The 20192-nt window shown below is 43.1% G+C and overlaps 1 protein-coding gene across 2 annotated transcripts; it reads left to right on the top strand.

Annotated features, from left to right (window-relative positions):
• Positions 1-72: 72 nt before the first annotated feature.
• On the top strand, positions 73-19176 carry AS3MT (arsenite methyltransferase). Of its 2 annotated transcripts, XM_078434791.2 has the most exons (11): positions 74-293; positions 490-530; positions 836-963; positions 1898-2048; positions 2666-2802; positions 3532-3601; positions 5198-5279; positions 7202-7333; positions 7684-7826; positions 10355-10489; positions 18513-19176. In XM_078434791.2, coding segments are annotated over exons 1-11 (1125 nt in total). In that variant the 5' UTR covers positions 74-292; the 3' UTR covers positions 18618-19176. The 2 variants fall into 2 exon arrangements, with proteins under 2 accessions (XP_078290916.2, XP_078290917.1); XM_078434790.2 differs by having other exon boundaries at positions 73-293; positions 490-963.
• The last annotated feature ends 1016 nt before the right edge of the window (positions 19177-20192 follow it).

Below are 20192 nucleotides of genomic sequence, written 5' to 3'. Positions count from 1 at the left end.
GATACTAGTTAACAGCAATCTCCTCTTTCCGGTTGGAAAGACTAACTGGGCCCAGAAGGGCCAGAACGCGAGGTGAGGTAGGGCGGTCAGCCTGTGCTGGAAGCTGCTGGAAGCGGCGGCAGGTTCCTGCCTCACGGGGTGGGCGGGCTGGTACCACCTACCTGCTCAAGCTCGGGAAGCCCGCCCCGCGGGAGGTCAGGCCTGCCTGTCGCGGGGGCGGGGCCTCAGGAGCCTGGGGCCCGGGGAGCTAGTTGCGGGAACGCAAGTCCCGGAGTCCAGAAGCCGAGGAGACAGTGAGTGTGCTGCCCTTCGCCTCCCCGTGCCCCCGTCCTCTGAATCACTACCCCCCGCCAATCACCACCGCCAGCGTGCCCCTTAACCACCCCTCTATCTTAGCGTGCCCCTTTCCCCTTGCAGGTGCTCAGCACCTTCGCCTTTCAGCTTCCTTCCCTCCCCCCCCCCCCCCCCCCCCCGCCCCGTTTCTGTCAGTGGCCGCCCCTCGAGACGCTGAGATCCGGAAGGATGTGCAGGTGCCAGCAAGAAGGACCTGTAATGGCCAAGAAGGAGCCTCGGCTGAGTGGGAGCGCTAGGCCTTTGGAAGCCCAGCCCGGCCTGTGCCCTTGCCGCCCCCCCCCCCCCCCCCCAACCCCAGGATCAGGGAGGGGCGAGGGGAGGGTGCAGGGCAGAGTCTGAGCTTAGAGCTTTGCAGGGAGCAAGCCTAGCCAGGCCTGAATGTGTGGAGATGGGGGTGGTGGGCATGGGAGCCGTTACCCTGCGCTCTCCAGCGCCGGCTTTTCTCTCTCCTCACCCCCACCCGCTCTTGCCCCCTGGTCAGACCTACTATGGGCAGGTGCTGAAGAAATCAGCGGACCTCCAGACTAATGCCTGTGTCACGGCAGCCAGGCCGGTCCCCAAGCACATCCGGGAAGCCTTGAATAATGTACATGAAGAAGTAGCCCTGAGGTAGAGTGCCCTGGGCTGCCCCCGCCCGCTAAAGACTTTAGACAGCAGCTTTTTCAAGAGAGTTGATACGGTCCCTAGGGAATTGATCCGTTTCCTCCAATCCATCCAGTTTGCCTTGTCTATCATAAAACTGGTAAAGTACAGCACTGATCATCTTACCAGCTCTAAGAAATTCCAATGACCCGCCCCCTTCACTCCCACCCACCTTTACTCAGGATACATTTATATTACATTTATATTATATTGGACCTGACATTCAAGGCTGTCAGGTTTGGCCCTCCCTTCCTAACCAACCCCATCCCTCTGATGCACGACACTGCTGTAGCCAGACCTTTCCCTTCCTCCTGCCCCACATGCCGTTGTTGATCTGGAATGCCTTCCTTCCCCTTTCTCCTTTCCGAATCCTGCCCTTCCAACACTTCACTGATGTCCTACCTACTTTGTGAAGCCTTCTCCAATCCTTGAGCCCCGTCTTCCCTAAACCACTAGAGCGCTTACTGCCTGTGCCACTCCATTTGTCAATAAATCATGGGAAATGTTTTCTGTGCTCATGTTTTACCTCCCCAGTTAAATACCCCTAGGGGACAGAAATCTTGTGTTACATTTCTTCTCCGTGCCTAGCCCAGTTCTGGACCTGTAGTAAATGTTCAGCGAATGCCTAACTAAATGTTTTTATTCCACAGTTACTGTAAATGGCTTATTTGTCTTGCCAGGTATCTGGTACATGCCTTGTCTTGTCTTGTACCTGGTACGGTGCCCGACAATATAATGGTAAACAAAGCAGAGAGAGTCCCAGTGTCCATGGAGCTTCCGGTTTAATGGGGGAAACTAAACACCTAAATAGAAATCCAGTGAATGATGAAGGAGGGACAGAAAGGAAGGACGGAGGTCAGAAGGATGTGGGGGGGATCTGTATGTAGTTTCTGTTTCCCAGGTATTATGGCTGTGGTCTGGTCATCCCCGAGCATCTGGAAAACTGCTGGATTTTGGACCTGGGCAGTGGAAGTGGCCGAGATTGCTATGCGCTTAGTCAGCTGGTTGGTGAGATGGGACATGTCACTGGAATAGACATGACAGAGAGTCAGGTGAGGCAGTGGTTTGGAGGACAAGGAGGAAAAACTTCTCACAGGCATTCTTTTAGAGATAGAGCTGTTTCCGTTGCGGCTCTTCAAGGATAATCTAAGAAGGCTGCTAAATGCGATGCTCATTTGTGCCAGTATGCCTCCTGCCCCGAAAGCTGAGAACTTTGACAATTAGGGGCTCTTCTGGGAGAACAGAGTCAGGGGTTTGACCTGATCTATGTATTTCCTGATGACCCAACAGAGTCCGATTTTTCCCTTCCTTCTACTATCTATCTTGAAAGATTTTGTTATTGAGTGAAGAGTTCGTTCAGTGCCTGGCTGGCTCAGTTGGTGAAGCATGTGACTCTTGATCTCAGGGTCATGAGTTCAAGCCCCATGTTGGGTGTGGAGCCTACTGAATTAAAGAAAAATCCATGTATTGAGCAGGGAGTTTGTGCTCTCTTGAGTTATCCCAGGCTGTAATATATACTACATGCCCAGAGAAGTATTGAACATTTCCCCAAAATAGTCTCGGGTAAGTATATTCCATGAGTAGCAGGAAACTTATAACAAAAAAGTAGTATATTTAAAAAAAATGATTATCAAATTCACATATGCTTTTTTGGGTTTTGTTTTATTAGGTAGAAGTGGCTAAAAAGTATATTGAATATCACATGGAAAAATATGGCTTCCAGACCCCCAACGTGACTTTTCATCGTGGCTACATAGAGAAGTTGGAGGAGACTGGAATCAAGAATGAGAGTTATGATATTGTTATGTGGGTCTCTACATAACTATAGCTTTTGTGACTATAGCTTATTTCCTACTGAACACAGATGTCATCACCTTTTGCTGAACTTCTCTCATTTAAGATGTTAAACTAAACGTAGCCTGACTTCACAAAGGGAGGGAGCTGCCCTCAGGCGTTTGTGGTCCACTGGCCTCAGAAGGCACTAGCCCAGGAGAGAACTGATTTTAAACTTAACCATGAACCCAATGAGTCCAAAAGACCAGCAGGACCACTGAGTCTGCTCATACAATACACATTGACCGGTTACCTTTAGCATTATCGTCACACCAAGGTGTAGGGATCTGCATTTCCCCTTTTCCTTTGAGGTTTTGTCAAATCATGCCCACGTGACACGCCTGGCCAAGCTGCTTTTGAGGAATTTCGCCTATTTCCACGTGGCATAAGGAACACATTGTGCAGCAGGCATCTGGTCCCAGGTTTCGTGCTGTTGCAAGGTGACCACGAGGGCAGAAACAAATCAGCGCGCCTGCCTTCTTTTCCTGCACACTCAAGTTTGCTAACAATTTACTGTGCTTTTAAACACTGCCTATCTCCTTTAACTTGGGGGGCAAAGTTGAGTGTGGGGAAGAGAGGAGGGAGGCAGGAAGAATGAGGTAGCTTTGAGAAAACAATGAAGGACATCTTCAGGGACTGAAGGATTTGAAGAGCTCTGGGTAGTGTGCAAATTTGCCTGACAGTCCATCTGTTCTTTTTTAGATCAAATTGTGTCATTAACCTTGTGCCTGATAAGCAGCAAGTGCTACAGGAGGTTCACCGAGTGCTGAAGGTGAGGGAAGGTCGGGACAAGTGGGCTTTACGTGCCAGTAAGAGCAGTGGGGCCTGTCCTATTCCTGCTCCCTTGAGCTGAGAGCTCAAACTCTTGTAATTTATTCCCTAAATCAAAAAGGGGGGGGGGGCGCCTGGGGTGGGTCAGTCAGTTAAGCGTCCGACTTCGGCTCAGGTCATGATCTCACGGTTCGTGAGTTCGAGCCCCGCATTGGGCTCTGTGCTGACAGCTCAGAGCCTGGAGCCTGCTTCAGATTCTGGGTCTCCCTCTGTCTCTGCCTCTCTCTTTCTCTTTCTCAAAAATAAATAAAATGTTAAAAAATTTTGCAAAAAGGGATGGCCAAAGGGGTGTGGCAAGAATACCCTAGACATGGATTCTTTTTCCTCTCACATTGTAAATGGTCATAAATCTGAGAGTCGTGGTAGTCATTGAACATGTTAAAATATTTGCCTTATTGCTGTCTCTCCTCCTGTTCTCTGCTGTACATGCTCCTGGGATGGCATCTGTAGAACCTGCAGGAACTTTGGGACTGACTACTAGAGGCTGCTATGAATATATTCTTCTAGCTTGTATAGTGTTTCTCACGACTGCTTATTTTGTCTCTGTCAGGATTCTAGATCTTCAGGAAGTTAAAGAAGGTAGAACTTTTAAATTAACTATTTCCTAAAAGGGGAACTTGCTGGAGCTCCGTACCTTCCGTATATATCATGAGACGTGTATCTTCATGATAGAAGATACGAGATTCTGAGATTTGGGGGTTCTAGGGCTGTCGGAGAGATCAAACAAGAATATCTATGTAAAAATGATTTAATAATGTCTTAATTGACATACCACCTTATAGACCAGCTTACTATCTTCAGCAAGATGTACTTCTAAAAGGTGGAGACATTACTGTTCAATCTAGACTCTAAGCCCTTGAGATTAGCTAAATACAATCTTAAAATTCCTGATCACTCATACGTCTGAGATTTTAAGGACAATATTTTAAAAATATAGTGTATTATTGGGGCACCTGGGTGGCTCAGTCAGTTAAGCATCCGACTTCAGCTCAGGTCATGACCTCGCGGTTCATGGGTTCCAGCCCCGCGTCGGGCTCTGTGCTGACAGTTCAGAGCCTGAAGCCTGCTTCGGATTCTGTGTCTCCCTCTCTCTCTGTTCCTCCCCCACTCACGCGCTCTCTCTCTCTCTCTCTCAAAAATCAACAAACATTTAAAAACATGAAAGAAATTTAAAAAAATATAGTGTATTATTACATCACAAAAGTTGTATAATTTTTAGAAGAATTTAGGAATACCATTTATTTCCACTAGTTATATACCTACTTGGGACTGCGTTTGGTTCAGACTGGCAAAGATTCTTAGTAACTTGAGTCTCTTTATTTAGGAGAGAAACACTCTTGGAAAGTCATTTTATTACCTGATGGGTAGGGCGCTGGAAAAAAATCTTGGCATGCGGTTACTGCTTGTGACTAGGGAGGCAGCTGTGATTTGTTAGTTCTGCTGGTTTTTAAAATTGATTTTATCTCCTCATTCCTTTCTTTGCTATCTGGGACTAATGTCATCTTTAACCTTGTTTGGACTAATACTGCTGTTTCAGCATGGAGGGGAGCTGTATTTCAGTGACGTCTATGCTAGCCTTGAATTGCCAGAAGAAATCAGGACACGCCGAGTTTTGTGGGGTAGGTGTTGCTTTGTTTTGTTTTACGGCAGATACTTGTTCAGGTACAGAGCTCCGGTCTGCTAATATCCAGGATGAGGCTTTGTGACATGGGGACACGTGGGATTAGGCTTATGTTATCTTCCACTTCTGCCATTCCAGAGTGGTATGGACACTCTGGACAATTTAATTAGTCTCTTGGAGTCATTGTTTTCCAAATTGTAAAATGTAGATAATAATATAATCTGCCTTATTGGGCTGTTATGAAGATTAAATGAGATAGTGGATATGAAAAGTACTTTCTTTTTAAAAAAAAATTTTTTTTTTAACGTTTATTTTTTTGAGACAGAGAGAGACAGAGCATGAATGGGGAAGGGTCAGAGAGAGAGGGAGACACAGAATCTGAAACAGGCTCCAGGCTCTGAGCGGTCAGCACAGAGCCCGACGCAGGGCTCGAACTCACGGACCGCGAGATCATGACCTGAGCTGAAGTCGGCTGCTTAACCGCTTAACCGACTGAGCCACCCATGCGCCCCTGAAAAGTACTTTCAAAACTGTAGCACGGAAATGAGGGCAACTGTTCTGGAACCGAAGCCCCCTCAATCGCCTTCTGTCCGCATCGTTATTGTGTTTTTTATTTCCTCACTGTCATTTTAACAGAGTCTCTGGAAGTTGAAGGAGATGAAGGCATGCGTGTGGTCAATCTGACTATGAAATCAAAAGTTCTTGCTTTTAGGGGAGCCTGGCTGGCTCAGTCGGTAGAGCCTTAGACTCTTGAGCTCCGGGGTTGTGAGTTCAAGCCCCACATCGGGCTCGCTGCTGTCAGCACAGAGCCCACTTTGGATCCTCTGTCCCCTTCTCTCTCTCTGCCCCTCCCCTCGACTCTCTCTCTCTTGAAACAGATAAACTTAAAACGATAAATTACGTTAACTTTTTTCTTGTCATAAAGTAATAAATGAATCTTGTTAAAACTTTGGAAAACACAAAAAGAAAAAGGAAAAAATACTACTTATGTAACTTAGTAATAACCTCTTTAACATTTTAGTATACATCCTTTTAGGACGTGTGTTTGTGTGTGTGTGTGTGTGTGTGTGTGTGTGTGTAATAAAATAAAATTGGGAACATGCTGTATATAGAATTTAGTATTATAATTTTATTTAGCATGTGTCCTAAGCCTAAGATTTTTAAAAATGTATTTTAAATGTTTGTATTATACAACTGTAGTATATAGCTGTACCGTACTTCATTTGACCATTTCTCTATGGGTAATCACTTGGGTTGTTTCTGATTTGTTGATGTAACAAATTTAAAAATTAGTATGAATATTAGTAGTAGTTATTGTTCTAGTAGCAGATCATTATGATAATCTGGAGCTAAAAGGCAATTTTGTAAATTATCTCTTATATGTTTTTTACTCACATAGATAGTGCTTTTCAGATTGTGACCTACTCAATCCCAAAATAGGATTGCAGCTGGGTGGAACTAGCCCATTAGTGACCGTCTTGAAGAATGGTTCCCAGAGGCCATTAGCTAGTATATTCCATTTTGATTGTGACTTTAAGATCTTGGGGGAACACTCAGGACCTTCTTCTATTTCTAGGCCCTATGTTTTTTTTTTTTTAAAATTTTTTTTTAACGTTTATTTATTTTTGAGACAGAGAGAGACAGAGCATGAACAGGGGAGGGTCAGAGAGAGAGGGAGACACAGAATCTGAAACAGGCTCCAGGCTCTGAGCTGTCAGCACAGAGCCCGACGCGGGGCTCGAACCCACGGACTGTGAGATCGTGACCTGAGCCGAAGTCGGCCACCCAACCGACTGAGCCACCCAGGCGCCCCTAGGCCCTATATTTTAACAAGCACCATATCCTCATCAGTTTGACAGAAGAGTAATTTCCTGAACACCTAGTCGTTTGGGTTGGTATGTGATTTTTCTTTGTTTTTAGGTGAGTGCCTGGGTGGTGCTTTGTACTGGAAGGACCTTGCCATCCTTGCCCAGAAAATTGGTTTCTGCCGCCCACGTTTGGTCAGTGCCAACCTCATTACAGTTCAAAACAAGGAACTAGAAAGAGTGATCGGTAAGAAAGAGCGGGGTGGGGGGGGGGTGGGGTGGGGTGGGAGGGGACGTTAAAACTGCTCCCTAAATGGTTCAGATGTGGTGATTAGAAGTGTGTAGTGAGTGAGCCCCATTGAGATAGACTTTGGATCATCCGGAAACCCCCATCTTGTCTTCTGCTTAACAGCAACCTCCAAAGTTTGGTATAAAGCACTTCGAAGTTATTCAGTAAATAAAGTGAACTCGCCAGAAAGATAACTCATGGCATGCAAAGAAGAAAATCGCCTTGATAATATATATGCTCTTCATCTGCTAAGCAAACCAATAGCCATTTGGGTGCTGGAGCTGAATCATGGGTAAATTCTGTTTCAGGTGACTGTCGTTTTGTTTCTGCAACATTTCGCCTCTTCAAACTCCGTAAGACAGGACCAGCCGAAAGATGCCAAGTTATTTACAATGGAGGAATCACAGGACACGAAAAAGAACTAATATTTGATGCAAATTTCACATTTAAGGTAAATAAAATTTTCTGTACTTTGGGTATTCTTTCTATTCTTACCCTTGATCCAGGTTCTTTTTCTTTCTTTTTTTTTATTAAAAAAATTTTTTTTTAGTTTATTTATTTATTTTGAGAAAGACAGAGACAGTACATTGGGGGAAGGGCAGCTAGGGAGGGAGAGAGAGAATCCCAAGCAGGCTCTGTGCTGGCAGCACAGAGCCCAATGTGGGGCTCGAACCCAAGAAGCTGTGAGATCATGACCTGAGCCAAAGTCAAGAATCGGACGCTGAACCCAGGTGCCTTGGGAATCCAGGTACTTTTCTTAACTTTGCATTGCTTCTCAGTTTTCTGGTATTGGGGTGTGTGTGTGTGTGTGTGTGTGTGTGTGTGTGTGTGTGTATGCTTTCACTGAACCATTAAAAGTAAGTTGCAGAGGCGCCTGGGTGGTTTGTCAGTTAAGCATCTAACTCATAATTTCAGCTCAGGTCATGGTCTCACTGTGGTGGGTCAAGCCCTGCATCGGGCTCCACGCTGACAGCCAGAACCTGCTTGGAATTTTCTCTCTCTCTCTCTCTCTCTCCAAATAAATAAACTTTAAAAAACAAAGTAAGCTGCAGACATTGTGACATTTTACCCTAAAATATTTCAGCATGCATCTCCCAAGAATAAAATATTCTCCTATATAACCACAGTATCGCTATCACACCTAAGAAAAGTCTTTTCTTAAATGGGAAAGGGATGGGAAGGATGGGAAGCATCCTTCAGACATCAGATTAATGGAATTATAGAGAAACAATGGAAAAGGATGGACAATTACAGAGAGAAGGATGGAAAAGAATAGGAGTTGCACAATAGTGCAACAATATTTCAGTTGTTCACTTGTCTCATAGAATCAAGGAACTGTTAGTATTTAATGACAACATGTTGATATTAATACTACTCTTTGGGGGCGCCTGGGTGGCTCAGTTGGTTGAGCGTCTGACTTCGGCTCAGGTCATGATCTCTCGGTCCGTGGGTTCGAGCCCTGCGTCAGGCTCTGTGCTGACAACTCGGAGCCTGGAGCCTGTTTCGGGTTCTGTGTCTCCCTCTCTCTGACCCTCCCCTGTTCATGCTCTGTCTCTCCCTGTCTCAAAAATAAATAAAACATTAAAAAAAAATTTAAAAAAACATTAAAAAAATACCACTCTTTGCAGAATAGGCTTTATTTCCTCAAAATGGAAAAGTATAGGCTTTGGAATCAGATACCTGGGTTCAAATTCTGGCTCTATTATTTATTACTTGGGTAAACTTGAATAAGTCCTTCTTTGAGATATAGTTGGCTCCACTGCAAGAGTGGTGGTAATAATACCTACTGTGTAGAATTTCTGTGAGAGTAACAATGATATAGGTGTGCCTGGCTGGCTCAGTCAGTAGAGCGTGCGATTCTTGATCTCGGGGTTGTAAGTTGATCCCCATGTTAGGTGTAGAGATTACTTAAAAAAAATAGAATCTTAAAACTCAGTAAAGACAAGATAGTTATTATTCATTCCAAAGGTAGAAGGGTTTACTGTTTTCCACCTCTATTTTTTTTTTTTTTTTTTTGGTCCAAAAAGATTTCTTAATTACCCGCTGGTACTTTGTCACCAATGCTTTCTCACCGATCCACTGCGCCTTAATGTACTGCCTGCTCCTTAGAGCCACAGAATCAAAGTGGGAAGGACCTTTGAACTCATCACTCTGATACAGTGCCTCTCAAAAAAAAAAAAAAAAGTTTTAATAGCAGAATTATTTTTTAAAGCTAAATCTTCTTTAAAACACCAATAGTTAACCATGCGTCAGACATTGCTTTATATAACCCCAGTATATGAAGGGGTAAAAGCAGAGTTTATCTGAAGGGAAGGGTTAGGTAACCCAGAATCTCCTGGTTCCCAAGGCATGAGCCCTTTATACACCTCCCGGGCGCCCTCAGACGCACAGAAAAACACATTAAGAACTATTTTTTAATTTAAAACTTTATTTTAATGATGAATAAGGTGAAGCTCAGATAAGAGTGGTTTTCTACATCTGTCTCTGGAGAGACTGGCAACTGGAGCAATGAGTGTCTTTTTTGTTTTTTGTTTTTGCTTTGCCACCAAACAAAAACTGGTTATGACACTGGTCAGTTCCATTTTGAAATAAGCATGAAACTCGCAGCAGGGTCTGAACATAAGAGAAAATCATATTATAAGGTATAGTATTTCATCCTAAAAGGCCACTCCTTAGTAAAACGTTTGCGTATTTTTTCTTTTATTGAGATTAAAGTGGCATATCTTAAAATGCGTTTTTTGAGGCACCTGGGTGGCTCAGTCGGTTGAGCGTACGACTTCGGCTCAGGTCATGATCTCGCAGTCCGTGAGTCCGAGCACCGCGTTGGGCTCTGTGCTGACCGCTCAGAGCCTGGAGCCTGTTTCAGATTCTGTGTCTCCCTCTCTCTTGGACCCTCCCCCGTTCATGCTCTGTCTCTCTCTGTCTCAAAAATAAATAAATGTTAAAAAAAAATGTGTTTTTTTTTCTGCTACCCTTCAGGAGGGTGAAATTGTTGAAGTGGATGAAGAAACAGCAGCTATCCTGAAGAATTCGCGATTTGCCCAAGATTTTCTGATCAGACCAATTGGAGAGAAGCTGTCAACATGTAGAGGGTGTTCTGCATTAGAATCAAAGGTTTGTTTGACTTGCAATCCCTACCCTCAAACGGAACAATTAAAAAAAACCATTATGCTTGCCACAGGCTACTGAAACAAGAAACAAATCATTATTCTTTTAGTTGGCCACTATAATGTTTATTTATTTTTGAGAGAGAGAGAGAGAGAGAGAGAGAGAGTGAGAGGGACAAAGCACGAGTGGGGGAGGGGCAGAGAGAGCAGGGAGACACAGAATCCCAAGCAGGCTTCAGGCTCTGAGCTGTCAGCACAGAGCCTGATGTGGGGCTCGAAACCACGAACGGTGAGATCGTGACCTGAGCCAAAGTCGGATGCTTAACCGACTAGCCACGCAGGTGCCCCTTAGTTGGCCACTATAAATCATTTCTAGCATATTTGTATCTACAAAATGATTTGAATTAATTTCATAACTTTATTTTTCCAATCCAGACAGTAAGTCAGAGACTCTTAACCCGGTGCCCCCATGAATGGACTTGAGGGCATCCATGAACCCCTTAAAATTATAGGCATGTATGTGTATTTTTCTCAGGAAAGGGTCTATTACTTTCATCAGATTCTCAAAGGAGTCCAGATACAAAAAAAGATTAAGAGCTACCTTGGAAAATATTATTCAAATATTCAAATATTTGTAAGTCTTCATGAGATAGTCAACATGCCCTACAGAAAGACTGTACCCGTCTACATGCCTACCTCCAATGCACGAGAATACCTTTTCCCTGCCCTCTTACTAATGTTAGGTATTTTTTTTTTAATCTTTGCTTGTCTGATGGGCAAAAAATAATTTGTTTTATTTTGCATATATTGAACCTTCTGGTATAGTTACTGGCCATTTATGTTTCATCCGTTGTGAACTTCCTCTGTAATTCCTTGAACCATCTGCTATTAGAGTGGTATTTTGCCTTTTCTTACTGTTCTGTAACAGACCATCTATTATATGCTGGAAATACTTTTTCTCAGCATGCCATTTATCTTTTTATTTGCTTATTTTTCCTGAACAGAGATTTTCAATTTTTTAAAAGTTTTATTTATTTTGAGAATAGAGCATGAGCAGGGAAAGAGCAGAGAGAGAGGGAGAGAGAGACAATCCCAAGCAGGGTTCACGCTGTCAGTACAGAGCCCGATGTGAGGCTCAAACTCATGAATGGTGAGATCATGACCTGAGCCTAAGTCAGATGTTGAACCAACTGAGCCACCCAGGCACCCGGCATTTTCAATTTTTATGTACTCATTTCCCTTATGATTTCTGTCTCTTATGTTATGCTTATAAAGACCTCCATGTGAATATTATAAATTTACCTATATTGTCTTTTATTTTTTTTAAAGTTTATTTATTTTGAGAGAGACAGAGACTGCGTGAATGGAGAAGGGGCAAAGAGAGAGGGACAGAGACAGGATCTCAAGCAGTCTCCCCACTGCCAGTGCAGAGCCTGATGCGGGGCTTAAACTCATCAAACTGCAAAATCATGACCTGAGCCGAAACCGATTTGGACGCTCAACCGACTGAGCCACCCAGACACCCCATTCTTTTCATTTTCATTTTAATGTTTAATTTTTAAAAATTTTATGTTTTTCAAGATTTTCTTTTTCAGTAATCTCCATACTTAATGTGGGGCTCGAACTTACAACCTCAAGATCAAGAGTCTCGTGCTCTACCAACTAAGACAGCCGGGACCCCACCTATATTTTCTTTTAGTACTGGAGAAATTTTGAGGAAAAATTCATATAACATAAAATTCACTATTTTGACCACTCTAACGGGTACAATTTAGTAACTTTTAGTACACTTACAAGGTTGTGCAGCCATGACAACTATCTAGTTCCGGAAAACTTTCATCACCCCAGAAAGAAATCCTATACCCATTAAGCAGTCATTCTGCAGTCTCCCCTCTTCCCAGCCTTCTGCAATAACTCGTCTGCTCTCTCTCTCTGGATTTGCCTATTGTAGACATCTTCTATTCATGGGATCATACTGTACGTGGCCTTTTGTGTCTAGATTCTTTAACATAACATAATTTTAAGGTTTCCTTCTTGCAAGGTTTGTCCATGTATCAGTACTTCATTCCTTTTTGTATCTGGATCATGTTTCATTGCATGGATATAACATATTTTATGTATCTATTCAGTTGATAGATGACTAGGTTGTCTCTGCTTTTGGCTATTATGAGTAGCGTTGCTGTGAACACGAATGGACATGTGCTTTGTGTACTTGTTGAAGTACTTGTTTTTGGGTCTATACCTAGTAGTGGGATTGTTGGGTTGTATGGTAGTTCCGCATTGAACGTTTTCAAGCCCCATGAAACTGTTTTCCACAGTGGCTACATCATTTTAAATTCCTACCAGCAACGTACAGGATCCCAGTTTCTCTACATCCTTGCCAGCACTTTGTTATTTTCTGTTTAGTTGGTTTTTTTTGTTTTTTTGTTTTTGAAGTAGGCTGCACACTCAGTATGGAGTCCAATGTGGGGCTTGAACTCTACAACCTTACGATCAAGACTCCAGCTGAGATAAAGAGAGAGACGCCTAAATGACTGAGCCACCCAGGCACCCTTGTTTAGTTTTGGTTGTAGTTGTCCTAGTCAATGTGAAATGGTAGTTCATTGTGGTTTGGATTTTCATTTCCCTAAGGACTAGTGGGGCTAAGCATCCTCTCTGGTTGTAGTTGTCCTAGTCAATGTGAAATGGTAGTTCATTGTGGTTTGGATTTTCATTTCCCTAAGGACTAGTGGGGCTAAGCATCCTCTCATGTGTTTGTTGACTATTTGTGCATTTTCTCGGGGGACATGTCTATTCAAATCCTTTTCCCATTTTTATTATTAAAATTTTTTTTTAAATTTAACTCCAAGTTAACATATAGTGTAATAATTATTTCAGGAGTCGAATTTAGTGATTCATCACTTACCTGTAACACCCAGTGCTTATGCCAACAAGTGTCCTCTTTAATGCCCATCACCCATTTAGCCCATCCCCCCTCCAACACCCTGCCAGCAACCCTCAGTTTGTTCTCTGTATTTAAGAGTCTCTCATAGTTTGCCTCCCTCTCAGTTTTTATCTTATTTTTACTGCCCTTCCCTTATGTTCATCTGTTTTGTTTCTTAAATTCCACATATGAGTGAAATGATATATTTGTCCTCCTCTGACTGACTTATTTCACTCAGCATAATACACTCTAGTTCCATCCACATTGTTGCAAATCCTTTGCCCATTTTTAAATTGGGTTGTTTTTTTATTGTAGAGTTGTAGGAGTTCTTTATCTCTTCTGGATACTAGACTCTTATCAGATATATTTTTGCAAAACTTTCTCACATTCTGTGTGTGTCCTTTCACTCTCTTGATAGTGTCCTTTGATGCACAAAAGTTTTTAATTTTGGTGAAGTCCAACTTTTCTTTTTTTTCTTTTTTGATTGCTTGTGCTTTGGGTGTCAGTGCTAAGAAGAATCCACTGCTTAATCCAAAGTCGTGAAGATTCTTCTAGTATTTTCATGGCTTTGCTTTTCACATTAAAAATTTTAAGCCACTGGAGATTATTTCAGCCTAAATATTGAGGTACAGTGTGGCTATTTTCCCAAATATTGACTAGTTCAAAATTTCCTATCCATTTCTTAAATCAATTCTCCTCTGTTTTGAAAAGCTAATTTTTATCATATCTCAATTTCTTGAATGTATATTTGAGCCAATATACCACTATTTTCTAAAATGACATTTTCTAAAATACTTTAGATTCATTTTTGGAATTATTCTAGTATCTGAAATATTGGTATAGTATTTTCTTTTTTTTAAATGTTTTTATTTATTTTTGAGAGAGAAAGTGACAGAGCAAGTGGGGGTGGGACAAAGAGAGAGGGGGACAGAGGATCTGAAGCAGGCTCTGAGTTGCCAGCACAGAGCTCAAACTCAAGAGTGGTGAGATCATGACCTGAGCCAAAGTCGGACGCTCAACCGACTAAGCCAACCAGGCACCCCTGATACAGCATTTTCTCAAGCATTTTATCAGTATTTATCTCATGTCATTTCTACAACTACCCTATGAAGAAGACACATAGGTAGTTATGATAGACAATAGCATCCCTTTTTGCCTTTCTCTTATATATTTAATCCTTTCCCCCATTCATGCTATCACAATTATTTTTAATATCAATTATTAATTTATAATATTGTATTGTTTAGAACAGGCTTTGTGATGGATTCCAAGTCTCTTTTTTTTTTTTATTGTTTATTTATTTTTGAGAGAGAGAGAGCCAGAATGTGAACCGGCGAGGGGCAGAGAGAGAGGGAGACACAGAATCCAAAGCAAGCTCCAGGCTCCGAGCTGTCAGCACAGAGCCCAACGCGGGGCTCAAACCCACAGACTGCGAGCTAAAGTTGGACGCTTAACCAACTGAACCACCCCAAGCCCCCTCAAGTCTCTTTTGGCTGATAGAACTTCTAACATTCACCAGAGTATTATCAGTGATGCATCTCAAGGCACTGAATGTTGGAATCCCAAAGAAATAAGATACTGATATTTATGCAAGGATAGTGGCAGAGCGCGGGGTGTAAGGACACAGGCCTTGGAGTCAGATAGATTAGGTTCAGACCTTGGCTCTGCCATGCATGTGTGATCTTGGGCATGTTACCAAACTTCCCTACACCTTCAGTTTTGTGTGTAATAGGAAGGCAATAATCACTTCTTTCCCTCAGGATGTGAGGCTCAATTGGAATGATATATGTAGAATGTTAGCCCGATGCCTGGCACATAATAAATACTCAAGAAATAGTTACAGATTTGTGCTAATTAAGATTCTCGGTCACTTCGAACTGTGTTCTAGGATTTATCATTCTCCCACAGACCCTTTCTCCCCTGGCCCAGAAATTTTTGAATCTTTTGCCATGAAATTTTACTCTCTTGCTTGTATTTTGTAGTAATTTTGGATACATTGAGCATACATTGATGCACGAGTAACTCATGTCTTTTTCTCCTCTTTTTGTTACACTGTAAGCAGTCTTTTAAAAAAATTTTTATTAAAATTTTTTTTTTCAATGTTTTATTTTATTTTATGAGAGACAGAGAATGAGTGGGGGAGGGGCAGAAGGAGAGGGAGACCCAGAATCCGAAGCAGGTTCCAGGCCCTAAGCTATCAGCACAGAGCCCAGGTGGGGATCGAACCCATGAACATGAGATCATGACCTGGGCTGAAGGCGGATGCTCAACCGACGGAGCCACCCAGGCGCCCCACATTATAAGCTGCCTTTAAGAGCAAAGCTTATTTAGAGATCACTCTCCAAAATGGTAAATTTGTCGTTGGGAAAGTTTAACTGAACCCAAGAGGCAGGAACCCGTGAGCCAAAAACCCTAATCTGTTCTCGTTTGGCCACAATTAGCAGCATGAATCAAGCCCCAGCTAAGTATAGAAGCCACCTCTAGAGCTGGAGAGTGATTTATAGTGTTTGCTTTATTGAATTCTTGAGTACTCTGCTATTGTTACTCTTCTGTTTTTCTAAGAAGATGCCTTTTTGGAAAGTAGAGAAATTTGACTTTGGACTTTTCAGTCCACGTAACCTTTCACAAATGTGTCATTGGTATCTTGAAATGCTTGGGAGCTCACCAATAACAAAACCTTGCTGGTGAGAATCAATATGTATTTTGAAATGTTTTCATCATTCTAATTCTCCTGGAACTTGGCTTCCTGAGTTCTAGCTGTAAAAGCTGTCAGAAGGTTACAGTTACAAGTAAAGGGAACGTTTCCTCCAACCACAGCATTTCCAGTGGACTCGGGCTGTAAAAAAACAAAAACCGAAAAGCAAACATGTAGTTAAGCAGGATGGTTTCCATAGAGACCCCTTTCTTCCAGCCTGGCTCTCCTTGACCCTCCTCCTCGTGGTGCACACAGGGCGGACAGGAGGCCTCCTGACCTCGGATACCAACCGGAAGGTGCCACGTACTTAAACTGGTTTATCCCAGCTGTCTCCTCTCTCATCTGCCTTATTTCTTTCAGCCTGCTGATGCGCCAAAGTCTTTAGATCACTGCCAAGGTTTTGAAATGGCAATAATTGACAGTGAGGGAAGATTTAAAGAATGAAACAGCTGTGCGTCCTAGAAATATAACCTTGTGCTCTTGGAGGAGGACGTTCATATCTTTTTTATGGAAGACCTTTCTGATAAAACCAGGAGCACAGCACAGGCAGGCCGTGCGTGGGCTGGTGGTACATGCATCTTCCCACCAGCTGCCTCCGTGGGGTAATGGAAGGCACGGCTCCCTACCGAGGATTGACTCAGTGATGACTGTTTCTGAGGGCCATTCTTCTTTTTCCTTCGTCCTCTTCCTCCTCTTCTCCTCTTTCCTCCTGCCCTTCCTCCCCCTCCCCCTCCCCCTTCTCTTCTCCTCCTCCTTCTCTTTCTTCTTCTTCTTCTTCTTCTTCTTCTCCTTCTCCTTCTCCTTCTCCTTCTCCTTCTCCTTCTCCTTCTCCTTCTCCTTCTCCTTCTTCGTTTTCAATCCCGGCAAGGAAAGTGTGTTTTGCTATGAACAGAATTACATTCGGCACACACACCGCAGTGTCTCAAATGATGCACGTAGGGTCTGTGCTCTGGACTGTCTCGTGGCAGTTAATGGCAGTGGTGGTAACAGCGCGGACAATGTAGGAATAACACAGAGGAGCTAGTCTTTATTGAACAGGTAACGTGTTCAGGGCACCGTGTCATTTTGTCCTCGCAACAACCCTTGGCATCCCCATTTTACAGACGAAGAAACAGACTCAGACAGATTAATGTACTAATCCAAGGTCTCATAGCTAGAAAGCGGTGAAGTTGAACCCACGCCCGATTCTAGAGCTGACGTTCTTACCCAGTATGCTGTCCTACCTCTCTCTATTTAGACTTTTCACAGAATCACAGGATGCTGGTTCTGGAAAGGACTGCTTAGCAAGGTGTCTCACCTTTTACTTCCTTTGAGTCTTGAGATCGTTTAGGGCTAGGAGCATGCATTAGGAAGTGATATGGATATCACTGTCTCTTATTAGTAGACAGGCTATAGGGTGGGAAGAAGAAGAGTGGAAACTCATTTCCCTGGGGGGAAAAGGAGGAGAGGTAACTCTTCCGACCAAGAATTCCAGTGCAGCAAGTGGACGTGAGGGACATAGCTTGCCTTCTCCCAGGGTTAGGGATCCCCTGCTGGATGCTGGCTTCCCTGGTAGGGAGCCCAGATCCAGGCAGGCCTCTTCATTCTAGAAAGGTGGAAACTGAGGGCCAGGGAGGCCGAGGCCCTTAGCAAGTTACTTCAGTAAAGGGAATGGCCCATAAGTCTGTCCTTCATGGATGTAGGGTCTGTGCCTCTCTTGTCCTGTCTCCTATTCACAGTGACCACCGAACAATAGTAAGAGTGTACATTTATGTTTTGTGAATGCATTCTTGTTATTTGAGGTGGCTTGTTCATGCTCTGGATTTCCTACCTTTGTGCCTGGTTTTTCTCTGGCCACACTGGTGCTGCTGTTGGAGGCATCTCATTTGGAGGTAAACAGAGCAGAAATAAAGACTTCCATCTTGTCTCCTGAAAATTCCACTCACTCTGCCCTGAGATCTTGCTGGCCGTTGTCGGGCAATCTCAACATCTGAACATCAACAATTGCTAACGGTGACCCTGGCATCTAGGACTTGCCTTCTTGTCTTGCACACGTTTCTGGAAATTACAGTGAGGGAAGGGAAGAAGTTTCAGCATTTCAGGATTCAGTTCCAGAAGGGTGAAAGGCACATACAAATGGGACTCCCATAAAACAAAATTAAGCAAGCGCGACTTTCCTGGTCCCGTAGGGACCACCTTTAAGAAGCTTGCGATGAAGCTTACCCTGAAAGGAGTAATAACTTGATCAGAAGCTTCAGGCCGAGACAGCCACCTTTATAGCTGAATGACTGTTGCTACCCCAAGGATCCCACGGAAGTATAAAATTTTATCTATCTTCTAGCTAAATCAACCTAAGTCAAACTGAAATATTAGTGTTTGGGTACCTCAAAACACCTTTAACTTGTCCTTTTGTTTTGGTTTGCCTTTTGACAGGATATAATCACAGATCCATTCAAGCTTGCAGAAGAGTCTGACTGTACGAAGTCCAGATGTCCCCCTGATGTTGCTGGAAGTTGCTGTGGTGCAATTTACAGCTGACCAGAAGACGAGGGCAGGAGGCTAAGGAATGAGTTACATATGTCTTTTAATCTCCTCTTTTCCATAGCACAGACCACAAGAAAGAATAAATGGCAAAAAGCCACTATATTCTAGATCACTGGTAAAAAATAACGGATTATTTTTAGAAGGTATTAATTGAAGGTTCGTAGCAAATGGCCTATAGGCTGGTTAAAGAGTTTTTCCTCTATCTTAGCTAATTCAAAGTTCTGGTGCCACTTAGTGGTCAGATATGGAACTGAGAAGCAGCCTGTAGTCCTGGCCAATGAGCAAGAAAGGCTTCAGAAATAACAGTTGGCAGAGGGTCTCAGGAAGAACATCTTCCTTCTGACCTGCATAGCACCTTTTGGACTTTTACCGTGTTTGCTCATAAAACAAAGCTCCTACTGACATCATGCTAATCACGCCAAAAAATTTGCCAAATCAAATTTGGTAGGAGCGCTCTTGAGATAATTGGTGTTTTGAATCAAACACTTTTTTTTTTTTTTTTTTTTTTGGCGCAATGGAATGAAGAAAATAAATGAATAATAAATCTCTTTGACCTCAGTTCATTCTTAAGAATACAAGATAGTGGTGACTATTGGTAATAAATCCTAACCAGATCAGGGAAAGAGTGATAATTAAACAAAAAAAAAGTTTATTTTGAGAGAGAGAGAGAGCACAAGCAGGGGAGGGACAAAGAGAGAGAAGGAGACACAGAATCTGAAGCAGGCTTCAGGCTCTGAGCTGTCAGCACGGAGCCCGACTCGGGGCTCGAACCCACAAACCATGAGTTCATGAGCTGAGCTGAAATCAGACACTCAACCAACTGAGCCACCCAGGCGCCCCAAGAGTGATAATTTTTATTTATTTATTAAAAAAAATTTTTTTTAACGTTTATTTATTTTTGAGACAGAGAGAGACACAGCATGAACGGGGGAGGGGCAGAGAGAGAGGGAAATACAGAATCGGAAGCAGGCTCCAGGCTCTGAGCCATCAGCCCAGAGCCCGACGCGGGGCTCGAACTCGCAGACCGCGAGATCGTGACCTGAGCTGAAGTCGGACGCTTAACCGACTGAGCCACCCAGTCGCCCCAAGAGTGATAATTTTTAAAAAGGGAGGTAGGAGATGTAAAAATGGTTGCTTTTTTCCCCTTTATAACTGTGCCCTGGTTAAATTCTTAGGAAAGTATAAGATTTAGATCTAGCTTCCATAGTTAAAGAATGAGATTGAGGAGTATTTCAGGATGATTTTATCATTAGAAATGAAGAACATTATTTAATTGAAGTGCAGTTGCACTTGAAGACTTTGTCAGGGGACACAGAAAGGTGTAAGTCATATATAAGCCATGGTCCTTGTCATCAGGAACTGATCAGTTTTTTAATAACAGCCTTCAAGCAATGAAGAATTTTAATGAGAAAATTTCAACCAGTTTCTCTGACCTCAGTGCAAAACAACCCCAAGGAGGTGGGGGGAGCTGGCATGACCCAAGAGGTTTTCTATTAAGGGTATGAGAATATTTAGGCCTTGTAAAACATTGGAATGGATTCTAGCATCCAGACCCCTCTTTCAATAAAG

The sequence above is a fragment of the Panthera onca genome, chromosome D2 (assembly GCF_046562875.1).
Source record: "Panthera onca isolate mPanOnc1 chromosome D2, mPanOnc1 haplotype 2, whole genome shotgun sequence".
NCBI classification, from domain to species: Eukaryota; Metazoa; Chordata; class Mammalia; order Carnivora; family Felidae; genus Panthera; species Panthera onca.
Note: the sequence above shows the minus strand (reverse complement) of the source record. Positions and strands in the feature narration are given on the sequence as shown.

What these genes read in the sequence shown, in the direction of transcription:
- AS3MT (XM_078434790.2), top strand. Translation starts at nt 743, where the DNA reads ATGGGGGTGGTGGGCATGGGAGCCGTTACCCTGCGCTCTCCAGCGCCG. An exon ending in TAGACATGACAGAGAGTCAG is followed by an intron (nt 2,049 to 2,665) that starts GTGAGGCAGTGG and finishes TTGTTTTATTAG; the next exon opens with GTAGAAGTGGCTAAAAAGTA. An exon ending in GACACGCCGAGTTTTGTGGG is followed by an intron (nt 5,280 to 7,201) that starts GTAGGTGTTGCT and finishes CTTTGTTTTTAG; the next exon opens with GTGAGTGCCTGGGTGGTGCT.